General features: G+C 38.8%; 2 protein-coding genes and 1 long non-coding RNA gene across 6 annotated transcripts; all 3 read left to right on the forward strand.

The window, feature by feature from the left end:
- Positions 1-327: 327 nt before the first annotated feature.
- On the forward strand, positions 328-7296 carry LOC102308566. Of its 2 annotated transcripts, XR_006053003.1 has the most exons (9): positions 328-1152; positions 3921-4039; positions 4128-4250; positions 4902-4967; positions 5089-5177; positions 5846-5951; positions 6149-6254; positions 6403-6464; positions 6558-7296. It is a non-coding gene; the product is annotated as a sentrin-specific protease 2 (long non-coding RNA). The 2 variants fall into 2 exon arrangements; XR_006053004.1 differs by lacking the exon at positions 328-1152 and having other exon boundaries at positions 3747-4039.
- A 234-nt stretch (positions 7297-7530) lies between these two features.
- LOC102308056 (glutathione S-transferase theta-3) lies at positions 7531-11100 on the forward strand. The gene is made up of 5 exons (XM_005947653.3): positions 7531-7803; positions 8386-8473; positions 8981-9137; positions 9864-10040; positions 10736-11100. The coding sequence occupies exons 1-5, from the start codon at positions 7695-7697 to the stop codon at positions 10934-10936; spliced, it is 732 nt and encodes a 243-aa protein (XP_005947715.1). The 5' UTR covers positions 7531-7694; the 3' UTR covers positions 10937-11100.
- Positions 11101-13910: 2810 nt separating this feature from the next.
- On the forward strand, positions 13911-24684 carry p2rx7 (purinergic receptor P2X, ligand-gated ion channel, 7). 3 transcript variants are annotated; one of them, XM_005947650.3, is made up of 13 exons: positions 13913-14489; positions 15074-15221; positions 15320-15391; positions 15541-15613; positions 16532-16628; positions 17151-17231; positions 17821-17956; positions 18423-18559; positions 18743-18833; positions 21271-21336; positions 22125-22235; positions 22325-22432; positions 23236-24684. In XM_005947650.3, exons 1-13 carry the CDS (start codon positions 14368-14370, stop codon positions 23740-23742), a joined length of 1749 nt encoding a protein of 582 aa, XP_005947712.1. In that variant the 5' UTR covers positions 13913-14367; the 3' UTR covers positions 23743-24684. The 3 variants fall into 3 exon arrangements, with proteins under 3 accessions (XP_005947714.1, XP_005947712.1, XP_005947713.1); XM_005947651.3 differs by having other exon boundaries at positions 13914-14489; positions 22125-22229; XM_005947652.3 differs by lacking the exon at positions 17151-17231 and having other exon boundaries at positions 13911-14489.
- The last annotated feature ends 945 nt before the right edge of the window (positions 24685-25629 follow it).

The raw sequence follows: 25629 nt of genomic DNA on the forward strand, positions 1-25629 counted from the left end.
ATCAGTTCACCGCCATAAAAGCACCACTGAATATTTTTAAGGATTGTTCCACCCCTCAATAACAGTTTTCTTCATGTCCAATCAATCCCAAGATACACTGAAGCTTTGCCAGAAATACTTTGTCTTAAAACCTTACCAAAGACACTTAATGTAAATTTTCACTGTATTTCTCAGTTCTTTTATGTATTATCTGTGTATCTTACACAAATTATAGTAATGATAGACATGTCTTTTGATTCAAAGGTTGATGAGAGTGTGGAAGACATTGTGGGGCAGGAGGAGGTGTCGGAAGACATTCAAAAGTCAACTGTTGGAACTGTGAGGACAACGTGGTCAAAGCTCAGGAAAAAACAAAGGGCAAAATAAAAATGATGAAGAGAGATGTCGTCTTCAAAGTTGGTGACAAAGTTTTAAGAGCTAACATAAGAAGCCAGCAGAGGAAAGGGGGGGAAACTTGAAGCAAACTTTTTAGGCCCTTACATTATTACAGCAATCCAAGGTAAAAGTGCAGATCTTCAGGATTCCAATGGGACAATCATTCCAAAAGTAAATATTGACCAACTAAAGTTAAGCAAAGACAGCATGCCAAGAGTGCCACACCGGGGTTTAAAGAAAACAGCAGCCACATTACTAACAGCACAACCAGGTCCAGCAGCACCAGCATCTGCTCTAGCTTCACAGGCTACAGCAGCACCAGTGGCGGTAGCACCACACCTCCTCCTAGAGCTACACGAGGCTACAGCACCAATGGCATCACTTACATCACTACCAGTTCAAACACAACATCCATCTCCAGTTCCACAAGGTATACCAATAACGGTATCAGAACCAGAGTCAGGAGCAATAGCACAGAAAGTGAACGAACCACCAGAACCAGCCACAAGTGCTACAGCACCAGAACACGCTACAGCTCTACAAACAATCCAAAACAGCAGCCGACCCAGCCTCAAAGACCATAACAGCAGACCAGGCCTCACAGACCACAACAGCAGACCCACCACACAGCAGACCCAGCCTCACAAACCACAACAGCAGCAGACCCGGCCTCACAGACCACAGCTCCAAATGCTACAACCACACAAGCCTCAGCTCCACAGATTACAGCCCAGCAATCTACAGCACAAACCATAGAACCAACAGTTGCAGAGAAATGTAAATAAATATACTATTTTTTAATTTTTTTAAAAAGTACTTTTGTTCCTATGACAGTGTTTGTTTCAGTACTCTGTAGATCATGGCATAGGAAATTTTACACCTTTAAAAAGATTTTGTTAGGTATATTTCCTAACAGAATATTTAAATTTAACAATATGTTAATGCTTTAAAAAAACATTCATGGGGCAAAACATTATAGAAAACTTGTAAAAGGATGTGAGCCACATGTGTAAAATTACACAAATGAAAAAGTGAGTCCTTCAAAGCTGTGAATCTTTCTTTTGTTGTTGTGTAACCCAGAATGTTCATGATTGATATTGTACATCTGATGTACACTAAGAGTGAAAAGTTTGGACACACCTTCATTTTAATGTTGCTTCTTAATTTCCTTGTCTATTTTGTAGATTCATTGTTGATTAGAACTCGAGGCATCAAAACTATGAATGGACACATATGGAGCACTAACCCTAACACAAATGATGTAGTAAACCAAAAAGTATGAAAGAACCAAAAATATTTTTTATATCTTAGATTCTTCAAATTAGCCACCCTTTGCTTTGATCACTGCTTTGCACACTCTAGGCCTTCTGTCAGTGAGCTTCATGGGGTAGTCACCTAAGATGATTGTCACTGCATGAAAAGCATGAACACACAGAAAAACACTGAATGGGAAGGTGTGTCCCAAATTTTGACTAGTAGTGTATGTTCTTCATTTTCTTCTTTTCCAAATTGCTGTCATATATGCTGCTAGTGACATAGAATGCCTACTACAAGAAGTATATTAATTAGAGATGGACCGATCCGATATTACGTATCGGTATCGGTCCGATACTGACCTAAATTACTGGATCGGATATCGGAGAAAAATAAAAAATGTAATCCGATCCATTAAATATCACGAAAGCACCTCACAAAACTTGCAACACGACCGTAACTCACCTCAGAACGTTAGCACGTCGGAGCAGTATGCATCACGTGATAGAGCGGCTGTGGCATGCGGGACCTGTCGGTGGTCTGGATAGCATGTGGAGCTTCGCTAGCAACCCGGCATTTCATCTCCGACAAAGTTATCCCCGAGAGAAGTAAAGCAAGTGTGTAAGTCCATCTCTGAATGTTTGTAAAGCATTCCTGCGTTAAGCTTAACAAGCGACTGCCTCTCGCTTCGGCTGCTACTTCAATCATGAAACTGCTTAACGATCAGCTGATCGGCTTTTCTGTCGCGAGTCCGTCTCTCTTTGTCTTTTGGCCCACTTTGCACCAGAAAGAGGAAACCAGTGGCTGAAACAACAGCAGCACGTTTAAGCTTGATAAGCTGTTGTTAGAATTGTATTTAATATTACTTTCTCACTCAGGATCTTTTTCTACGTAGCTGACGGCTGGTAACTGTGCAGGGGCGGATCTAGCAAAGTTTAGCCAGGGGGGCCGATAGGGCATGTAACAGGGAAAAGGGGGCACAAAGACATACTTTTCTTTCTTATTCTCATTTAAAATGTCGAGCTTTTAATATAATATTATCTGAATCTTACACCCAAAGTTTTAATCTGATGTAAAATGTATAGAAGTCCATTATGTATATAGTAACTGTTAAGTCTAATATACCCTAGTAAGCTATAGTACTTTTTCCTTTGGGAAGGTACCATCTGTGCAGTCTGCAATTTTGTTGAAGAAAGATGTTGAATCTATTTAATATTTCTTGAAAAATGAATTGATTTCTGTGATTTTTTTCCACACTGCATCAAATTAAGGTTGATTACGTCGATTAAGCATCATGAGGTGGAGGTGAGGGGTGGTTCCCTATTTTTTATTTATTTATTTTTGTTGTTGCTGGGAGTTGGAACCCTATTAGTTAGGTTGCTTAATATTTATGCTAAGTACTCTTTAAAATACCAGAATAGGGAGGATGGTGTAGGTTTAAGTTTATTAGATTGATCAGTATTGCTGAACTATGAAATATTTTTTTTTGCATACAGGTATAACAGAATAGCTTTAGTGTAGTTGTTGTTTTAAACTTGAGTATGAACTTATACAAAATGCAGCAAGATATTTAAAAAACAGTTTTGTTGATTAAAAAACACTATATCGGATTCATATCGGTATCGGCAGATATCCAAATTTATGATATCGGTATCGGTATCGGACATAAAAAAGTGGTATCGTGCCATCTCTAATATTAATGTTGTGATGATGACTGCCTGCCAGCAACAGTTCGAAAGATCAAATACTCTTTAAGACGCTGCCTTTAACAGCCCAAAAATTGACACTCTATTTTACAGATAATAAAACTAGTTTTGGAGGAGCAAAATAACATTTTTCCAGAAATGGTTATGTAATAGTAAAGGCCACAGGTGCAAGCCTTGAGCCTGAGTATTTTAAAATATAGTCATGTAACTTCAACTAAACATAATTTTAAAAAATTGTTGTAATAGGTGTTTCTGCTGGAAAAAAGATATGATAGGGGGCAAGAGCATTTCTATTGCTATGTATTTAAATTTCTTTTCTTTTATTAATATGAATTTATTTAAATTTCTTTGTAGAACATTGTAAGTGTAACTTTACCCCCAAATAAAAGCAAATTTAAGTTCTCTTTTTTTTTTTTTTTTTACAAAATACAATGTTAAACCATGTGCCCATTTTGTCAGCGTCTTAAAAGTATTAACCCTGAAACACGTCTTTTGTCAGACAACTACATAAGAAATTATGCATTTGAAATTTTGATTTACATTTAGTCCTGCTGACTTATCTCTTTTTCTCATTACTTTTTGTAGATATAATGGATGCCTGGGCTGGAAAGAGTCCTCACATTCTACTCTCCAGAATTGGTGCTTACAAATTATTCTACTGGGATATCCAACAAATTGGTCCAGACATGGAGTTGGAAAGTGAGGTACAGTGATCTTTACTGACAACAATGCAACTATCAGTGTTTTATTCATTGACAACAGTTAACAAATGTTTACATTTTGTATTCGCAGTCTATTAATGCATATCTTGCGATCATGGTGAGACAATGCAATCGTCATAATTCAGCAAAAGCAGCATTCATTGATTCATTTTCAATGACTGCCATTTGGAAGAGAAAAGCTCCAAGACTCAAGGTAGGTATCTGTAGAAAGAATCTTGTGTGTATTGTTTAAGTATCTCAGATCATATCCACATCCAGATTTAGATTGGATAACAGCTTATGCAGAAAGAATGAATTGAGACTGGGGTTAGTAGATGTGGATAGTTTATTAGACTTGACAGTTCTCTTTTGTTCTCTGCTTGTCTGGTTTCCTCCTCTTTTTGTACACACTCCAATCAATGCTTGATTTGAGATTTTCAAACATTTGGGCTAATATCTCTTTTGAAATCATCAACACTGCTTCATCTCTTTAATAGGTACCTTTTTATTATCAAGTGATTCTTACGTCACTGTTAAAGAGGCTTAAGAAAGCATTAAACATTATTCTGCAGATGGTAAAAGGATCGCATTGAAAATGAACTCCATGTCCAAAAAAAATCCTTAGAAAGACCTTTATTAGTCTTGGAGGAAGTAATGTGCAAAACCACTTATAAAAAATATAAGATAGTCCAGCTTCTTGCACAGGTTAAAGAAATGAGGGGTGAATCATGGCTGTCGCAGAGTACTTTATAAGTGGATGATATATAATATATCATAAATTGCTTTAATAAAAAAGGACTCTAAACAACATGTTATTGCATTTCTTTCTGAAGTGAATATTTTTATTGTTTTGTTTCAATTTAAGATCAAACCCATGGAGCATGAAGTCATTCTGGGAATTGTAAATGAACATCATCACTGGACATTAGTGGTAAATAAATAATTGCATTTACAATATTCATCAAATCAGTTTTATAAGACAAATGCATGGCATGCAGATAATCTTAAGTCTTGAATTATTACATGTAATTCTCCACATAATTTTACTGTAGGTCATTTACCCACAAGAAAAGAAGTCACTGTATCTTGATCCACTTGGAGAAACTAAACAAGGTATCCAAAATTGTTTGGAATCAACAAGGTAAGGATAAATGTTGAAATTTATTTTGACCCTTTATTAAACGCTTTGTTGCTGTTGTTATTTTTGTGTTTATTATGACAATTATAAGTATGATGTCAATCAAAAAAAAAAAAAATTGGCACTCAAAATTAAAAAAATAGCAGCAACAGGTTTGAATTTTTGTGTTGGCCTTCTGATATTATGGTGTTATGGGTTAATTTTGCCTTTACAGTGAAGTCTCCCCATGTTTCAATGTTTATTTGAGGACCTGATGTCTGTATGAGATGATGTTTTTACATTAGAAAATATAGCACGGGGAGAATAATGTTTAGTAGTTGCATAAAGTGTTGCAGAGGTTTAGCACTAAAACATCAGACAAATGTCTAAAATAATTTCACATAGGTTATACATGTGTGAATTTCATCTTTGCTCCTCCTCCACATCTCTTCAAAGTGTACTGTGTAAGTGATTGATTTCTATATCATGGGCGGAAACGGGGAAAAAAAAGCACAAGTAATTGTCCACGGAAATGCGTTGTAGACTTTTAAAAAGTAATGATTTTAACAAAACAGTGTGGTCAGTTCTTAACTTGATGTTCAACAGACACTTAAGCTCTCCATACTGTTCACCTTCTTGTGTCACCAAAATTTTAAAACATGTTATTTGTTTTTATTGTACTTGTCTTTCAGGGCATTCATGCGAAAAAAAGGATGCAACGTCTCAAGATGGACTTTTGACACAGTCAAACACCCAAAACAAGTGGACGCTACCTCATGTGGAGTCTTTGCATTGAAAGTACGAGTCTTAACCGTAATACATACATATATACGAGAATATTGGAAATGTTGTGTTGTAATAAATGTTAATGACAGGAAAAGGAATATAAGATAATTACACAATAAAAGAAAGAAATTGATTCACAGGAAACAAATTACTATAAAATAACATTTACGATATTAGCCTATTTAGTCATCTTAGAATCTCTTTTTCAGTTTGCTGAAAAGATCTTGCGAAAAGAGTCAATAGACTTTCCGTCTACAAAAAAGGCCATAAACACACACAGGCTGCAAATTGCCACCGCTCTTCTCCTAGAGACAGGTAACTCATTTTCCACCATTCAATGTTCTCACATCATGAATATTTTCATCATGATAGCTGTAGAAACAAACCATATAGTTGTTTGAATGAAGTAATAAGTGCAGTAGGTAGTATACTCTATGTGCTATTTTTTCACTTTTTAAAACAGATGACTTGACAAACATCTGTCATTTCTGCGGGGAAGAAGAGCATGCAACTGACAACAAATGGGTAATGACATCAAAAAAGACTGCTAAATGTTATGATCAATTCCCATAAATGAAATTTTAACATTGGGATTTGTAATTATTTATTTTTTTACAGATTCAGTGTGAGATGTGTTTGCGGTGGTTCCACCAGCTCTGCGTGAAAAGCCCACCACCAGAAGATGTGTTTATTTGTCTCGCTTGTACATAGTTGACACTAAAGGTCCACAGCTAGTGTTCTTATGGCACACATTGTCGAGAACACATATCTACATATATAGATGTAGATGTTAAATTAAGAAGTCTAAAAAAAACCAAATGGTCTCCAAAGTTACTGTAGTTATTAGTTATACTGTTATTTATTTTGCAAATAAACTCTTTCTGATAGCAAAACCAAGGTGCATTATTGATGGGGGGCACACATTTTGGCAGCCGATGCCACACAGCCTGATAAAATCTGTATCCCTCCATAACTTTTGCTGTGAATAAGACATCTTCTCCAAAGTTACTGTACTTATTGGTTATACTGAGATTGATTTTGCAAATAAACTCATTCGTGATAGCTTCGCTACAAAGTGTAAACCGAGTGTAAATTCACTGGAGAGCGACGTGTTTCCATGATCGCATCTGGTTTTACAGTATTATAGTATCAAAGTCTTTTTCTAGACAAAGTACTCCCAGCAGGTTATTTCAGTGTACAGTATAAGGTAAACTGTCTTCCACACGGCACATTACAATGTCACGAAACTAATATTAAATTCATCGAGTCTGCTGTTTTCCAGGTTTTACTCTTTATCGCGTCGACTGCAGATCAGTGACAAGTAGCGTACAGAACGGAGCTGGGCAAGTGGCTCCTCCTACTTTGCGCGCTCCCGTGAATGGGGAAACAATTTTTGACGGGGGTAACTACTTTTTATTTTGTTTTGTTTTATTTTGTTGTATTTATCCGCGACACCTTAAAGGCCGGTCCGTGAAAATATTGTCGGGCATAAACCGGTCCGTGGCGCAAAAAAGGTTGGGGACCGCTGAGCTAAGAGACCCATAAAGTAGACTAGAGTTCATGAAATGTTTGGTTAAGTTGAGACCAAAGCTCAGATTGCTTAAGCATTGCTTACTTTGAACGATCACTATCACTTAAACGTTAGTAGGTCATGTAGCAAGTAGAGGCGGAGTTCTGGTCAGATAGACTATATCAGGCTAGGCAGGAGAGTGGCCACAACACAGAGGGAAGCATCTGCAGCCGTCACACTCCGACATGATGGAGCTCTATCTCGATTTGATATCCCCACCTTGCCGCTCTGTCTTTCTGTTTGCCAGAGCGCTCAGGATTCCCTTTGAGTTCAAGGTTGTCGACCTTGCCACAGGTAATCTTGCTGGGGACAGAGATGATAGTTTATATTTGACTCATGCATGCTTTTGTAAAAGTTTCAGCTCACATTCTAAAATAGTAGCATTTGTATATTTTGGAAAAAAATATAGAGCTAAATGATCTGTAGACTTTGAATTTATCATAGAAGTCCGCATGACTGCAGTCATAGCAAGTTGTTCTCTTTGTCTGCGAATAATTTGGACTGGAAAAGGATTTCGCAAGAATTCAGAGGAGATGAATGCCCCCGCGGCTTTTAACTTGTGCTGTAATTGCTAACATTCACAAAATCTCCCTCTGGGATATCAGTTTACATTTTTCACATTTCACCCAGAAAGAGTTTTGTTAACTCTGAGATACCCGACTCTTTAAGACAGGGACGTTTTTCAAGCAAGTAAAACAGGGAGAGAGAAAAACCCAAGACAAAGGAACAGAGAAACATTGCAATGCTTTCTGCTTCCAGACAGTTTAGTCTGTTTGATCTCTTTTCCCACATTCTGAAACAATTTATGGAGTTGTGCAGTCTAGACCTGTTTTTTAACGTGTTGTAACGTGTGCATGGATTCTGTGTTTGTCTCAGGGCAGCAGTACAGCAAGGAGTTTGGGGACCTCAGCATCGTGAGAAAGGTTCCTGTCATGAAGGATGGAGGCTTCATTCTGACTGAGAGGTACATCGGGCGTCTGAGTTTTGGTCTGGCTTCTTTACACATTATTTAAATGATATAATTATATACATAATTTAATTGAAATACTTTACTTGTCCTGTATCTCTGACATACTTTACTTAGATTGCAGCATAGCTAATATCACATGTTCCACATTTGTGCCTTTTGGATCATTGTGCATGCAGTTCTGTGCCACGTTAAACAGCTTCCTGTGCATTTACTGTAATTGTACTAAGAGTACATCTAAGAAGTCTGTGCCTCAGTGTTGCTCAGTGAGTTTTGAGTTTTTCACTTGTTTGATACTTGGCAGTAATTGGCAGATATTTGTGAGAGTAATCTAAATATGGTCATTTACAGCTCAAAAAACAGGACTGTGACATCCTAAATGCTAAAACTGAACCTACAAAACAGAGTTTCTCAAACTAAAAGATAATTAAGAATCGTTAAATTCAGCACTTTAGCAAGTAGGGGTTAAAACATCATTTGTTTTTGTTCTCTCTTGTGTTGCAGTACTGCGATCTTGGAGTACCTTATGCAGAAATACTCGGGGTCAGTGGCAGATCACTGGTTTCCTGCTGATCTGCAGCAGCGAGCACGTGTGAACGAATATTTCTCCTGGCAGCACATGAACCTCAGAACTCACTGTTCAAAGGTCTTCCTGCTCAGGGTTCGTGTCCCAGTTCAATCAACTGTCCTCACCTGACGCTTTTCAACACACACATTTCATCAGCCTCGTTTGTCTGATTGGTTCCTTTTGTAGATATGATATGATTTACGGTCCCCACTGACACGTCTGTTTGGACGTTTCAGTGGACCAGTTTCACTTTGGATTTAGACTTTTGCACCAATTTAGAGTTGACTCTTCTTTCAGAGAAAGGCACAATGTGGCACAAAGTCAGCAGCTTTGCATGAAGTTTAAATGACACAGGGTGGCTGAGCTGAAAACTGGCACTTCTAAAAAAAACCACAGAATAAGCACCATTAGTACAATGTTTTGTTTGTAATATTTACAGTAATACTTTCCAGTAAACAGTGTGCCAGGATATTGAGATACTTCACAGGATCACCTGCTGGTGCCACAAAAGGAAAAGTCAAAAAGTGTATCCTCTGCGTGCTATGAATGTCCATCCAGTAAATGTTGAGTTTATGACCACCTGGCAGTCAGACACTAATAATTAAAGATTTTAAGCATAACGATATCCAAAAGAACATTTGGAAATCTATGCACATTCCACACGGAAAAACATTTAAAAGAGTCAACTAAGAAAAACAGAAACAAAACTAAACAGAAAAGTTTGAAGCTCTTTCTTTGGATCAGCAATAACTACCTCTCTTAGGCTCTTGACTGCATTGCCGGTGCCAACAGTTAATCTCTGTGTGTCTGTGATGGCAGGCTCTGTATCAGATTGTCATGGACTCTGAAATCCCGAAGGAGACGATGGACTTTGCTGTTGAGAATGTGAAGCAGTCGCTCAACTTGCTGGAGGAGAAATTCCTCCAGAGTAAACCGTTCATCCTCGGGGACAAAATCTCTGTGGCTGATGTGGTGGCCATAGTGGAGATCATGCAGGTACTAATATTTCCATCACTACTGCTGCTTCTGTCGCAGGATTTCTACTTTGCCTGTCGTAACTAATTTTAAAACTAAAATTATAAGTAAATACTGCGTATACATTAAAACTCCCACAGCATGTGTGAAGAGGGAGCTTTAAATCTCTTCTCCAAGAGTCTTGTCACATTTAAGCCAATTGAAATCATTGGTGTGTACAGGTTTTAATCTTTAGTCTTTAGTTTAGTCATATCCATGGTACTGTGACCAGTTGGTTTGTGTTACCAGTCCATTGTGGTCGAGTTAAGTTGTCTTAAACTGCAGTTTACTCCGGGTCTAAATCCCTTGGACTTGGTCAAAAGTTGTTTCAAACTGTTTTCATGGATAACCATTGGCCTTGACTGGCAGCATTGACTTGTGATGAGTTTGGGTACCTCAACTCATCTGCATGTCTAGCATATAAAACCATATTTAAATTAGGGCCACTTCTACATTAAGCCTGCTTCACATGGAGCACATTAGGGCCAGATGATAAGCGTGTAGCTGGCACACAGTCATAACTGCAAGATAGTCCATCAGGTGAATTGTCTGAATGAAAATGATATGCTCGGATTGTTCTAACTTTATTTTGTCTTCTGAGTTTTTATTTGTTGTTAAATTCTAACAATTGCCAGCTGATTTCCACAAATATAACTGCACTATTGTCTGTTTTGCAGCCTTTTGGAACTGGTTTTGATGGGTTTGAAGGTCGCCCGAAGCTGATCGCCTGGAGGGACAGAGTGAAGAAAGAGCTCGGTGAGAAGTTATTTGAAGAAGCTCACGAGGCGCTCATGAAGTCCAGCAACATGCCACAGAAGCTGAAGAACAGCGGCAATTTTGCCCAGCTTAAACCTATACTGCAGAAGCTTTTCCGCTGAGGAGGTTTCTGTATGCAAACCGACAAAATCAAACTTTATTGGTCGGACTGATCAGTCCAGTTTGTTTTTATTGGGATGTTTTCATACTTAAAGAAATCATGAGCATTTAACCATCTGCACTTTGTACAAAGAAAAAAAATAAATTTACATCTGATTAAAACTAAGTTGTCAGCCAGTCACAGAATTTCTGGAAATCACTTCTTATGTAAGAGCAGATTTAGACATTTTTCCATTTAGACAAATGTAACGGGTGAAATACTTTGAATAACAAAGCCTGTGGCTATCACAAAATCAAGATAAGGTCACAAGAAGGCTATCCTCCCCAGAAAATATTTTAAAACCTGATCTTCAGCTTTTCCCCCACAGATCTGTGATACTGACAGACACCATTCTCCAGCAGTGAACGTCTGAAATCAAACATTTGTAGTGAGTTTTTAAGAAAACTGATGCTCACCATAGGAGATCCGCAGCCTTTTAAAAAATACAATAATAACCTAATTTCAGTATCACTTTTTTTTAACTTACAGTTAAAAAATGCTTCACAATTTAGATAAATTCTACACAGTAATAAAAATATCCCAAACTAAATACACTGACACGAGCTTAGGTTCTTGCATATGTTTGTACACCATGCACGTGCATTTTCAAACAAGATGAATGACCAAGAAAAAGCCAAATTATAAAAATTTCTCAACAAACTCAAACGTTGCCCCTGGATTTAAAATAAGAGTCCCTTATAGCATGATTGGAGAGGGTGACAGCTTTTATTTTTTGGAAAATTAGATGTAGGAACTTTGGGCAAAATGGACAAATAAAATGAATTATTGAATCCTGCAGTGAGGGGATGCCATGGCTCTGTGATACTTTTAATACCACTAAGAGAAGAGATGTCAGGATTGGAGCTCTTTGTGTGTCCTCTTCTCTGTATGATTACGAAAGTGCTGCCTTCAGGCTCGCTGTAACCCACACTGTATGATGGGCTTGCACAGGGCTGGGGACATGTAGGGTAGAGCTCAGATGTAGAGAATTTGACTGCAAATCAAGAGATTTTTGGTTCAATTCTGGATGCCACCTTGATCTTATTTATGCTAAAGGCACATTTAATAAATATGATACTGGCTCTATAGTTCCTGCTTTAAACTACTGCATGGAAAGGAAAAGGTCTGACATTTAATGCACTGATAGAAACCCTGACCTGAGTGAAATGTTCTCACTGACATTCCAGCTCTGCACACATGACTGTTTCATTGTTTCCTCATGGGAAAGTCTGTCCCGTCACAACAATCCATTTGTCCTGCTGGGGACAAGAAGCTCTTTATCTGGAAGATAAGCAAACATGGAACAACCAAATTCTTCATTTTGTTGCTGTTTAGTTTTCTCTCTTTGCTGCATGGAAAGAAGTTTCAGTTTGGTATTTTTTAATTTAATACATTTTTAAAAATAATTTTAATAAGCCTGCATGGAGACAGAGAGGTGTAATCCTTCCACAGTGATCTGATTAGAGTCCCCTAAACTCATTCGAGACAACACTGCCATCTAGAGTACAGGAAGGCGTTTATTTAAAAGAAGAAGAAAAAAACAGAAGAAAGATTCAAGTCTTGGTACCTTTATTTTTCATGTTTGTGTTACACATTGAACATAAGAGCTTCACACCTTCTTCTTTATTCTTCGTCCTCTCAAAAATCATTTTGATGTCCTCATCTGGAACTTTTCTGACAGTCCTAAAGTGGTTTCTCCCGATCCCCTCCGCATCCTGAACCTCCTTTCATGATTCTGAACTATGAGTTCACAGAACAATCGAATGAGTCTAGAGGTAAATGTATTTTCCTCTACAACAACACAAACACAGTGTCAGCAGTGGCACAGCATTTCCTCTCCTCTGGCTCTGTGTACACAGGCAGGTGGACAAAGGCAAGACGCCAGAAGGAAAAATTAGTTTTTTTTTTCTTCTTCTAAAAATCAAGTAAGTTTGTTCACAAGAGAGACGAGAAATAAACACACACACAAAAAGACCTGGTTAATTTTGTGTTTTGAAATTATATATTATTAGGGCAGCACGGTGGCACGGTGGTTAGCACTGTTGCCACACAGCAAGAAGGTCCTGAGTTCAATTCCACCATCAGGCCAGGGTCTTTCTGTGTGGAGTTTGCATGTTCTCCCCGTGTCTGCGTGGGTTCCCTCCGGGTACTCCGGCTTCCTCCCACCGTCCAAAGACATGCAGTTTGTGGGGATAGGTTAATTGGATAATCCAAATTGCCACTAGGTGTGAATCTGTGAGTGAATGTGAGTATGAATGGTTGTCTGTCCTTGTGTGTTGGCCTTGCAACAGACTGGCGACCTGTCCAGGGTGTACCCCGCCTCTCGCCCTATGACAGCTGGGATTGGCTCCAGCACCCCCCGCGACCCTGAAAAGGATAAGCGGTAGCGGATGGATGGATGGATGGATGGATGGATGGAAATTATATATTACTAAAAATATGAACGTATATTTTCCAAAACTGTTGAGAAAATATTCAACAACATGAGCTGCGCGGTGCAGCAGCAATTCACAACTGCAGTGGAATAACAAACATGGAAAAGCCAAAATACTTTTTAATGATTTTTTATTCTTGTGTCACTTTTCATTTTCCATATTTTAAAAACATCCTGTATATGTCCTGTATGCTACTTATTGAAAACGGCTCAGACTCAACCATCTGTGCACATTGATCTCTAAGCTGCTCGGTGACGGTTGTGAGTTAATAAGTGCGTTGCAGTCTTAGTAAAAGGATAAATGATAAATTCTAACCGCCACACACTCTCGCTTATTATTATTATTTTATTAAATCAGCGTTCCGGTCCAACCGACCTTTATCATGTACAAAACAAAAACCAAAACAGCAGTTTCAGTAAGATGAATCAAAAATAAATAAACAAAAAGCATAAATATGTATGAACATGCAAACATTTTATAGAATAAACACACCTGAGCTCATAAATTCGCGCTAAAAAGAGTCAAAAGCAGCCTGATATCAGACTTAATGATCCCTCATTACAGGAAACATTTCAACTAAACATCACAAATAAAATCAGCAGAACAGATTAAACAAATTATCTAGGAGGGGAATGAGACTGGGAACCGTAGGAAGCTTTTCCCAGTAAATGAAATTAAGGGCTATAATTAATATTGGAACACTAAATAACGACAGAGAAAACTAATTTGGATGTCTAGGTTACCTTTGACATTTGTTAGCCATACAAATCCTGATATCGTGACATGCGCTGCAGTTTAATTCCCTCCGTGAGAGCGCATGGTGCATCTGCAGAAGTGTGGCCATGTGACCATCCACACAGGAAGAGGAGTTGAGAAATGAGTCAGAGATTCCTCCTCCGCACAGAAATCAGACAAAAAGTCCTAAAAATCCAGCCCGGAGCGCCTTTCCATCATCACCATGCCGTGCTGCAGGCTGCGCGCTCTGTGTCAGTATGAAACCAACAAGCTGGTCCGGATCCAGAGCGTCCGGCTCGGCTCACTCAAGTGGAGTCTGAACGGAGCCATTCTGCTCTTCATCTGGTGAGTGGATGTGAAATATCTGAGCCCACGCACGCACAGTGCGGCTCAGCTGACACTTCTCACTTCTGCACTTTCACAAGTCCCGTTAAAGCTCAAAGCGTCTGCAGGGAGAAACAGACAGGAGTGATCGTTTATGAATGTCTGACTGAGTCTGAACTCCAGTTTGGGTGTGAGATCCTTAAAATTATCTTCAATTTGTGGAGGAACAAATTTCATATCCAGCAAGTTTTTAACTCATTTTGGTTGATTTCCATTTGGAAAAGGAGCATTTCTGTTGCTTCCCACCAAACATCCTAGTAGCATAGCTAGTAGCAGAGACAGCTGCAGGAAAACATGACCTTTCTGTTATTAGACAAGAAGATATCAAAATGGCCTTTGATTAATCACCATAAAAGCTAATTCCACCTTTTTTGTGTGTCTAAAACTGGTTAAGCTACAAAAAGCTGACCATCAGTGTCCGGTAAATATCTACAACTTGAACGTATTCCTTCAGTTTTGAGTCTTTATCCTCTAAACCAGACAATGTGACTCATAATCCCCAAGCTCTAATCATTTAAAAATTTCATTTATTTCCTATCTTGCAGTATCATGATGTTATGGAACAGGAAGTACCAGGAGTTTGACCTGGTGGTCAGCTCGGTTACCACAAAGGTAAAGGGTGTGGCTCAGGCGCCCCTGCCCGAGGTCGGGAACATGGTCTGGGATGAGGTGGACTACAGCGGGCCTTGGAAGGTGGGAACTTGATCCTCTGGGTGCTGAGCTGTGAAGGTTTTTTTTGTGGTTGTTAAAAATAAAAATTCCTTTATTTATTTATTTAAAAATCTTTGTAGGGGAAGAACACCTTCTTTGTGGTGACCAACGCAATTGTGACAAAGAATCAGAAGCAGGGGAAATGTGCGCAGGTGCTTTTTCATCATTTCTATTTTTTATTATTATCTGTGTTCATCTTGTTTTAATGAGATCACATATTGTATTGCCAACAAAGACTACAGTAAAGAGAAGATGTCGTTAATAAGAGTAACTCCAATTTTCTGCACTGTCTATTTCTCAGGTTCCTCTCAAAGGCAGATTCTGTCACACTGATAAGGACTGTGAGAAAGGAGCCTGGGACCAGCAGAAACACGGTACAGTGACTTCTTTCAATACACCTTGTTTCATGTCCAGGGCCAACAGACTGCAGGTTTTTTAGCTGCTAGAAGGGCAGCAAACAAGAAGGGGTCCAGTTCACCTTAAACATGTTTGTTTCTACTTTGAAATTGGGCATTTTAACATGAGAGTCTATGGAGATTCACTCACTCTTGGAGTCAGCCTCCACCAGTGATATGGGAACTGCAGTTTTTGATTCAACTTTAGTTTTTAATTAGTATTTAATTAGAAATTCAGTAGCAATAAATAAGCTTGAAGCTAAGAATAAAGACATCATTAAGTATTAAAAGATAAACTGACACGTTGTTGGTGTCAGTTTATCCCGCTTTTGTCAGTTTAAATAGATTTTCTGTAAACATTAGAAATGTAAAACTAACTTCAGGTGGTTCATACACAACAGTAGAGCAGCTAAACCATTTTACTGAAACTGTGAGACAATCGAGAGTAACAAAACATAAAAACACAGCATTAAAAATATTGTATGTTTCATTTTATACTGACCACTCAAAGTGCTTTAGACTACAAAGCACCTTTAACCATGTGTTTATATTATATAATGGTTACTTCCCACATTACAACTCACATCCACGGCCAATTTACAATCACCGGTTAATCTAACATGCGTATCTTTGTGTGGGAGGAAGTTGGGAGAAACCCACACAGGCCCAATGTGAAGGGAGAACTCCACACAGAAAGGCCCCTCTGTGACGTGACTCTGCTAACCACTGGATCCCTGTGCTGTTCCCAAAATGAGAGTGATGTCCTGTGTCCGCAGAAATCAGAGGAATTAATAATCTCTGGTTTGCAGCTCAGATGGTTGTAGTTCTGTGCAGCTCTGAGTCTGCTGCAGGAATCAAACATCCTTTAGGGTTTATACGACTGCTTCCCTTTTGCAGGGATTCAAACGGGATCGTGTGTGAAGTTTGATTTATCGAAGAAAACCTGTGAAGTTTCTGCGTGGTGTCCGATCGAAACCAGATCGACTCCTCCAAGGTAAGAGAAATGAATTTGTCTACACAATGTGACATTTCAGAAGTCTTTGAAGTTCACTGACAGCCACATCATGTGAGCTCGATCTAAAAAACATGGGTACAACATCTAGTTAGATGCATGTAGACTGTGCAATGGTTATACCAACTCAATCGGGAGCAAGAGACACAGCTGTTATTCTTCCATGATTTGTTCCCTTCTTTCCACGCCCTCTTTGGCTCTGTTATGATAACAGCTGGAAGACACATCATACAAGTAGTCCTCTGCAAAAGCTTGGACTGTAAAGCAGGAGAAAAACATACTAATACATGCCATCACACCCCCTCCAATAAGTAGAAGCCAAGTTTAAACCACCACACAATCTTCGAATAAATACATTTACCACTCATATAAATATTAACATCTATGGATTATACAGAGCAAGAAGCATTTTGAGAAGCTGACAGGACTTCCCAGCAGCTTTTAATTGGCCTAGTTTGCTCTCAAAAGCGTTTTGGCTAATAATCATCGCTTCATGTGACGCAGACCTGCTCTGCTGGCAGCAGCTGAGAACTTCACTGTCCTCATCAAAAACAACATCCGATTCCCAGCTTTCAACTACATCAGGTGAGACTGCTCTGTGCCTGCGGATACAGCAGATTCAGTTTCTCTCCTTCAGCTGCTTCAGTTAAGAAATGCAGAGATTTTGTATTTTTTCAATGAGTTTGTTTTTCTTTCAGGGTTTTTTTTGTTTTGTTTTGTTTTTTTGCATCAGCAGTTTTGGAGTTAGTTTTTAATTCTTGGAGCTTGATCATTGTGACAATTTCTTTTTAATGCTAAGGAGATTTTTTTATTTATTTATTTTTTTTATAGTTCATCTTGCAGATCTTTATCTTCAATGAAAACAGTGATGTTATATCACTTAAACTGGATCACAGTTGTTTCATTTCAGGTTTACTGTGCTGTTGTGCAGGAGCAAAACTGTTCAGCAGTCCATGCATTTGCAAATCTGTTTGCACAAATACATATAGAAACCCCTATGCTGCTGTGTTACCTTTGCTCCTTGTTGCTGGGTTGCTGCAACTACACATTGTGTTTAATGATGCTAATATTTTGCATTTGGCATAAAAAAACATTCAGAAAGACCCTCTTCATTACCAGGGAACTGAAACTTCAGATTTTTTAAGGAAATATTGAAGTCCACTTTCTTTTACAGAAGGAACATCCTCCCAGAGATGAACGACGCCTACCTGAGGAACTGCCACCGAGGAAACGACTCCCTGTGCCCCATCTTCAGACTGGGAGACATCGTCCGAGAGGCCGGGGAAAGGTTCTCTGAGATGTCAGTGGAGGTGAGTTAATGTGTTCACGGGTCTCTCAGGTGAAAGCAGAATTCATCCCCAAGTGGTTTGGTACCACAATATTTCTCCATCCTGAGATTTTAACTTTAAAGTCAGTAAAATGGACATCAACACTCCTTCCTCTTTGTGAGCCATTTCTGTCATCAAATAGAAATGAAAAACCGCTGATGGGCGAAAAAGAAAGAAAGAAAAGGAAGCGTTGCCACAACAAACTGTGTGTGGACATAAAAATAAAGAAATAGTTTAATTTTGTTTTATGTTCTGTTTTCAGGGTGCACAAGAAATACTCTTATTTGAAGGTTTGAAGTTTAATATATGTTGGGAAAAATATACCTTATTACACAAGCACAGTAATCAATAAAAACTCTAAATTCTGACACATGAACTGATGTAAAAAATCAGTTCTGGGTTTTCCTCTGTAAATGTTGAGCTTTTGTAGTCCCGCTTTTGACCACAGGGAGGCGTCATCGGCATCCTGATCAAATGGGACTGCAACCTCGACAGGCTCATGCAGCGCTGCCTTCCCAGATACTCTTTCAAGCGACTAGATGAAAAAGAGAGCAACAAGACGCTCTATCCAGGCCTCAACTTCAGGTGAGCGCAGGTCAAAGGTCACCTCCATCGTGCTCTGTGTGCAGTGGACAGTCAAGAGTCACTAAAGGAACAATGAAAACAATTAAAGCTATACACAAGCGGTGACAAACCTTCTCTTGCTTTAACATTTACGTCAGCCCTTCAAAGTTATTGCATCTGTCACATCCTGTGTTTTTTCACCAGGTTTGCAAAGTACAACACTGTGAATGGAGTGGAGGAGCGAACACTCTACAAAGCATTTGGGATCAGATTTGATGTCATGGTATTCGGACAGGTGAGGTTTTTATTTCCTTATTGTTTCGTCCCTCTGTTAAAGGGTTAAAGTAAAGCTGACTGCTAATGCAGAACAATTAATTCATCAAAGAGTAAGACTGCTGTTCGTTAGAAAATCACAGTATTGAGCCATTGAATCGATCTAACAATGTACTACTGTGGCCCAGAGGAGTAAAAAAATACAATATTAATATAAGACACCACAACAAAACTGAAAATTTCTCTTTTGTTGTCATGTTTTCAGAATAGTTTAATTATTCCCCCTTGAGATTATTGTTTTGGGAGAAATCAATCTGCTCCTGCTGATGTTGTTTTTTTTGTTTTGTTTTTTTGTTGTTGTTTTTTTTACTGCATATTAGCATGACTCTCATTAAATGAGCAAGAAACCATAAAAAAAAAAAAAACCCAAACCATGATATCGATCATGGTAATGTCAAAGAACTTCAGATTACAAATCATATTAGAACAAAACACTCACAGTATTCACCTAAAACACTACTACCTGACACCTACAGCCAATTTAGCACCACCAGTTAATCGAGGATGCATGCCTGTGGACTGTAGGAGGAAACCCACGCAGGCACAGGGAGCACACTGTACACACCTCCACACAGAAAGGCCCAAGCCAACCAGGATATTTGAACCAGCTTCCTGCAAGGCAGCGGTTTTAATCACTGCACTGCTATAGTCCTTGCATACTGTAGCCACACTGGCATGCTAATTTGGGAAATGTTTGGTTTAGATCAGCTGATGGGTTCCCAGTGGGAAAAATGTGAGTTTATGATATTTTTTCAGTGGCCCTGAGAGGCCAAACGGACTGCAACTTAAGAAAACACCAGCAATAAGAAAAACGCTGCAAAAGTACACAAAACACAACGGAAATAGGGGGGGAAAGGAAAAACGACAATGGATATACGAAAACAGAAATAGGAAAAAAACACAAGGGAAGTGTTTCTGGGGAGACAATTACCCGACGGACCATTTGCAGGAACCCAAAACATGGTAGGTGTGTTTTATCATGATTCATATAATACCGATTTTTAGGCTAATAGTTAGGCTAACACACTTACCTCTCATCTTTTCTTTCCTCACAAAACCGATAGATCCTCTACTTCTTTTAAGTGTCTCCCAGCGCAATTCTTAGCATATTTTGGTTCCTGCAACTGGTCCGTCGGGTTATTGTCTCCCCAGAATCACTTCCCCTGTGCTTTTGGAAATCTGTTTTTCCTTTTCCTATTTCCGTTGTGTTTTGTGTGCTTTTGCAGCGTTTTTCTTTTTGCTGGTGTTTCTTAAGTTGCAGTCCGTTTGGCCTCTCAGGGCCACTGTATATTTTCCTCCTATTTAATAATTTATCAAAAAGCCCTCATTAAGACAAAAGTTCCAGGACTGTGGCTGAAAAGTGAACATTTCTCAGGAAGGCTCTGAAATGAGTGAAGTGACCCTGAAGTATCTGAGAGCTGATTGTTGGTCAATGCTTCCTTTATTATCTCTTTTAGAAGTGAATCCACTTAGAAGGCGATAACGGCAATGAGGTGTTCCTTTAAACAGTCAACATCACTGACAAATGTAAATGTTAATAGTTAACCTTTCTATTTCATACCAGTCATTTCTGATATGTTCTGAATTCTGAACTTCACACAGCTGTAATAGAACCTGCTTCCTGTCATTTTGTTGCCTTGTGTGAAGAAATTGTGGTCATTTTAGATGTACTTCCAGGAGATCAGATTTTCTGCAAACCATTAGATCACTGTATAATGTATTACAGTTGGGTCATTTGACCTTGCATGTCAAAAAATTTTTGGATTCAAAGAAATTGGTTGCATAAGCCTCCAGTTTTTTAACATGACTTATTTTTTGAAAAACTCTTTCAAACTATTCTCGAAAAACTCATTCATAACCTCTTTTTTTTCTTTTACTTTCTTTGCCACCCCCCCCCCTTTTTTTAATGTAATTATGTATTTACTTCTTCCCTACTCCTGTTATGCAACTTTGACTCCATTTAAAACTGTGCAAATGTCAAGTCAGCTGGAATCTGAATTAAAAAAAATGCTTAAAATTGGACTGATTGTGTGATGCTGTAGGAAATAATCTAAGTTTAACACTGGAAAATTCAAACTGATGTTGGACAGAGAATCAAAATGTAATCAAATCAGACAAATCAGATTTATATGGTTGGTAATATTTTTAGACTCTGTATCTGTGAATTTTGGCTTTTATGTTTAGCGGGCTATGTGCATTTTTTTTTTTTTTTCAGTTGAAAGGGAAAAAGTTTTGTATCTTGTTAGTGAAATAAAATTACTGACAAGTCATACAAGATGTATTTTATCAGTAACTCAATTTGTGCTTGCCTGTTTGCTCTTGGGGAATTTCTGGCATCAGTATATCCAAATTTTTGGCGAGAGGAGAATGTAAAGGGGAAAATGTGATTTGTTTTTCAGGCGGGAAAGTTTAGCTTCATTCAACTCATCATCTACATCGGCTCAACGCTGTCCTACTACGCCCTGGTGAGAGACCACACACATGTCCATTCATGCTTTTATCCTCCTTCAGGAGTGAGCACAGTGGGACTCAGTGTTAAAGTCCAGAGTGGGAGTGCAGCGCATGGAAAATATATTCAGCTCCTCTGCAGATGCAGGGGAGCAACCATAAATATCAAAGCAAGCTTATTAATGTCATTAAAAAAATCGAGAAGTTATCCATGATTTCATAAAATTTACATGATTTTAATCTTCTTATATTGTATTAATTGCTCACAGTAAAAAGTCCAAATAAGTTTCATGTGTAGAGTGTCTTTTAACGTAAGACTTAACATTAGAAACATTTTTGTATGTATACTTTTACCTTAATTATAGTTTTATAACATTTTTACATGATATTGTCCTTTGAATGTCATAGTTACCTTATTATTTAATACATTTTAAGAACTTATTTAAAAACTTTTGAAATTGTCTTTTGACAGATTTTTAATAAAATTTTACAAAATTTATAAAATTTTCAAAAAGTTAAAAGCTTACCTTTCAAATATCCACAGTGAAAAAAGAAAAAAGAAATTAAGTAATTTTAGTTTTGTTTACATATGGCAAGTGAACCTTTTAATTTGGCAAGAAAAGTTTGGTCATAAATGTGGGTTTTATGTCCAAATTGTAACTTTTTGACTTAATTTTGATTTAAACAACTTGATTGTATTTTGTACATGTCTAATGTAATTTATCGTATTTAGTGTAAAGTTCACGTTTACTGAAGGAAAGTGTCCCTCATCTCTATTTATGTGAAAGTCTCTCTTTCCGTCCAGACAACCATCCTGATCGACTGGTTGATTGGAACCAGCTGTTACTCTGCAGAGGTCGGTCAAAACTACTCTGAAAGGAAAGTGGAATCAATCCAAGATCAAGAGAAGGTGAAGGTGTTTTGATTTGATTTTGTGTTTACTGCAGCTCTGAACCAGTGACAAAGAATGTAATTAATGTTATTTCATGTGACCGTGTGTTGCAGTGCATCCTTTGTGTTTCCTACATTGATGAGAACAACCTTCGACTGGTAAAACGCTCACAAAAGAAAAGTTTACAGGTCATCAAACCGATGTCTGTTCAGCCACGTAAGGTAAACCTACAGAGCACAGAGTGCAGAAATCAAAGTGTAAATGAGGAAAATGTACAAAAAAAGATGCTTGATAGTAGCCTGCACATACAACCCTACAGAAAGAAACGGGAGCTGCTAATGGCTAATTCAACTGCTTTTAAATACACCATGTGAGAAAACCCAGATTATAAATGGCAGCGAGATGAGATTAATATCTGTGCTCATCTTTAGCACATAATTCTTCTCTCACAGCAGGTCTTTTCTACTCCCAAAACACAAAGAGGTCGTAATTCATACCCTACCGCTGAAAATTCTATTGTGAATTGAATTATATCTGATAGACACATGATGTAAATATAAGGAAAGTTTTGAGCATCTTCATCAAAAAGAAGTTCCGTCCGCCCGCCCGCCCGCCCGCCGAGATACCCTGACCTCCTCCTTCACCAGTTCTTCTGTTGGGAGACATGTTTGCATGCCAGCTGAGAGACACAATCCCTCTCACGTGTCCTGGGTCGGCCTTGAGTTCTCTCACTTGGACATTCCAAGAATTCCTCTTATTTGAGGCATCCAGAGTTCTCCATGAATCGCTACCTTATTTTGTTTTAGGGGTTTTAGGGTGATCCCAGGAACTTGGTACTATCTCCTAAGGCAAATCGGTCCTTTTTGAGGGACCAGAATAAGCACTATTTAAAAAAACAAAAACAAAAAACCTATGATGACAAAACCTAATTGTGTGTTTTTTGTGTGTGATGTCATGCAACATTATTTCTTGTTATTTCTTGCTGTAGAGACAGATTTTTAAAATTATGCTCTCATCTCTGCAGGAGGATCCAGGACACTTGAGAGCCATTCTCTGCCTCCTACAGCCAAGTGATGACACCAATGATGATGTTCAGCCTTCCCTTGGCAAGAAAACCGATCCAAATGCCAAACCCCATCGTCCAGCCTGGTGTATGTGTGACTCCTGTGCTCCTTCCTCCCTCCCAGAGGAGGAGTTGTGCTGCAGGCGGACCGAGGGCACCTGCATCACCTCGTCTCCTCTGTTTGGGCAGCTGGTGCTGCGGCGCTCCCTGCTGGAGGCAGTGCTCCTGTACCAGGATCCCCTGTCTCCTTCAGTGAAAAAGCTTCAGACTGCCGCCCTGCGTCACTGTGCCTACAGAGAGTACATCAGCTGGTGGTTTGGGGTCCCACCCAATGACACCCATCCTGCCATTCCTAGCTGCTGCGTGTGGAGAATCAGGAGGGAGTACCCGAGCCCAGATGGACAGTACAGTGGTTTCAGACCTGTAAAGATGACTTCCATGCAAGCCTGTGAAAACGGAGAACTATGAAAGGAGTGTTTTCAATTTACAGAGCAGGGAAGCCCTCACTAACTGACCTACTAACAATGTTCATGTACCGTCTGCCTTACAAAGCAAAGCAAAAATGCAAAAACTTTACTCATTTGTCCAGAAAATGAAACTTAATCAGTTTGTCAGCTTGTGTTCGGTGAAGGAAAACTTCACTAAGTCAATAAATTACTGCATTTTCTCAAATCTGTCAAGTCGTTTGGCTGCTTGGCTGCCATTTTTCTTACATTCTCTCTCTTTATGCTGCTTTTTGCCTTTATAGGGCAGGAATAACTCTAATCGGGCTCAGACAAAGATTTTCTCCTGCCAGGAATGTGTTCACATTCATCAAATTATATGGAAAGATGGAGAGTTTTGTTCCAGGATGGGAGAGAAACAGCCCTGAGTAGATTTGGCATTTTTTCCTATCTCCGCTAAGGTTCACTAACTGCAGTAAGGTGGGGAGCCTGAGTGTGTATTTTCATTTGTACACAGATGAGACTAAAAACAGCAGCTGGTTTTTTGGGTTAATGGAAAGTCATCGTGTTATTGGGGTTTATGTTTTTCAGTATTGCCATTTCACTCTGTACTCCTGATTTCATTCTGCATGTAAAGAAACTGTCTACTGCACAGAGGGTAAATTTTTATATAACTGACCAGTTTAACTTTTATCAAGCTTACAGTTGGTGTTATTAATGGAATGGACACTGTTACTGACAGGTGCGCCCATATAGGCAGACTGCTGGGCTTCACTAAGCAAATTCATGTCACAAAAATGGAACACTTGACTATTTTTGTGTTGTTGGTGCCTTTTATGTGATTTGGACTGGACTTTTCTTCCCTACTGGAGCATTTAAAGTGCTTTAAACAACATTCCTCATTCACACCCATTCACACAAGCATGCTTTTCTACATCTACAGGGAGTGCAGAATTATTAGGCAAGTTGTATTTTTGAGGAATAATTTTATTATTGAACAACAACCATGTTCTCAATGAACCCAAAAAACTCATTAATATCAAAGCTGAATGTTTTTGGAAGTAGTTTTTAGTTTGTTTTTAGTTTTAGCTATTTTAGGGGGATATCTGTGTGTGCAGGTGACTATTACTGTGCATAATTATTAGGCAACTTAACAAAAAACAAATATATACCCATTTCAATTATTTATTTTTACCAGTGAAACCAATATAACATCTCCACATTCACAAATATACATTTCTGACATTCAAAAACAAAACAAAAACAAATCAGCGACCAATATAGCCACCTTTCTTTGCAAGGACACTCAAAAGCCTGCCATCCATGGATTCTGTCAGTGTTTTGATCTGTTCACCATCAACATTGCGTGCAGCAGCAACCACAGCCTCCCAGACACTGTTCAGAGAGGTGTACTGTTTTCCCTCCTTGTAAATCTCACATTTGATGATGGACCACAGGTTCTCAATGGGGTTCAGATCAGGTGAACAAGGGGCCATGTCATTAGTTTTTCTTCTTTTATACCCTTTCTTGCCAGCCACGCTGTGGAGTACTTGGACGCGTGTGATGGAGCATTGTCTCAAACTGCTGAAATGCAGACTTCTTCCTGTACCACTGCTTGAAGAAGGTGTCTTCCAGAAACTGGCAGTAGGACTGGGAGTTGAGCTTGACTCCATCCTCAACCCAAAAGGCCCCACAAGCTCATCTTTGATGATACCAGCCCAAACCAGTACTCCACCTCCACCTTGCTGGCGTCTGAGTCGGACTGGAGCTCTCTGCCCTTTACCAATCCAGCCACGGGCCCATCCATCTGGCCCATCAAGACTCACTCTCATTTCATCAGTCCATAAAACCTTAGAAAAACCAGTCTTGAGATATTTCTTGGCCCAGTCTTGACGTTTCAGCTTGTGTGTCT

This window comes from Haplochromis burtoni, unplaced genomic scaffold, assembly GCF_018398535.1.
Source record: "Haplochromis burtoni strain Fernald_Lab_line unplaced genomic scaffold, NCSU_Asbu1 Contig_537, whole genome shotgun sequence".
Taxonomy (NCBI): domain Eukaryota; kingdom Metazoa; phylum Chordata; class Actinopteri; order Cichliformes; family Cichlidae; genus Haplochromis; species Haplochromis burtoni.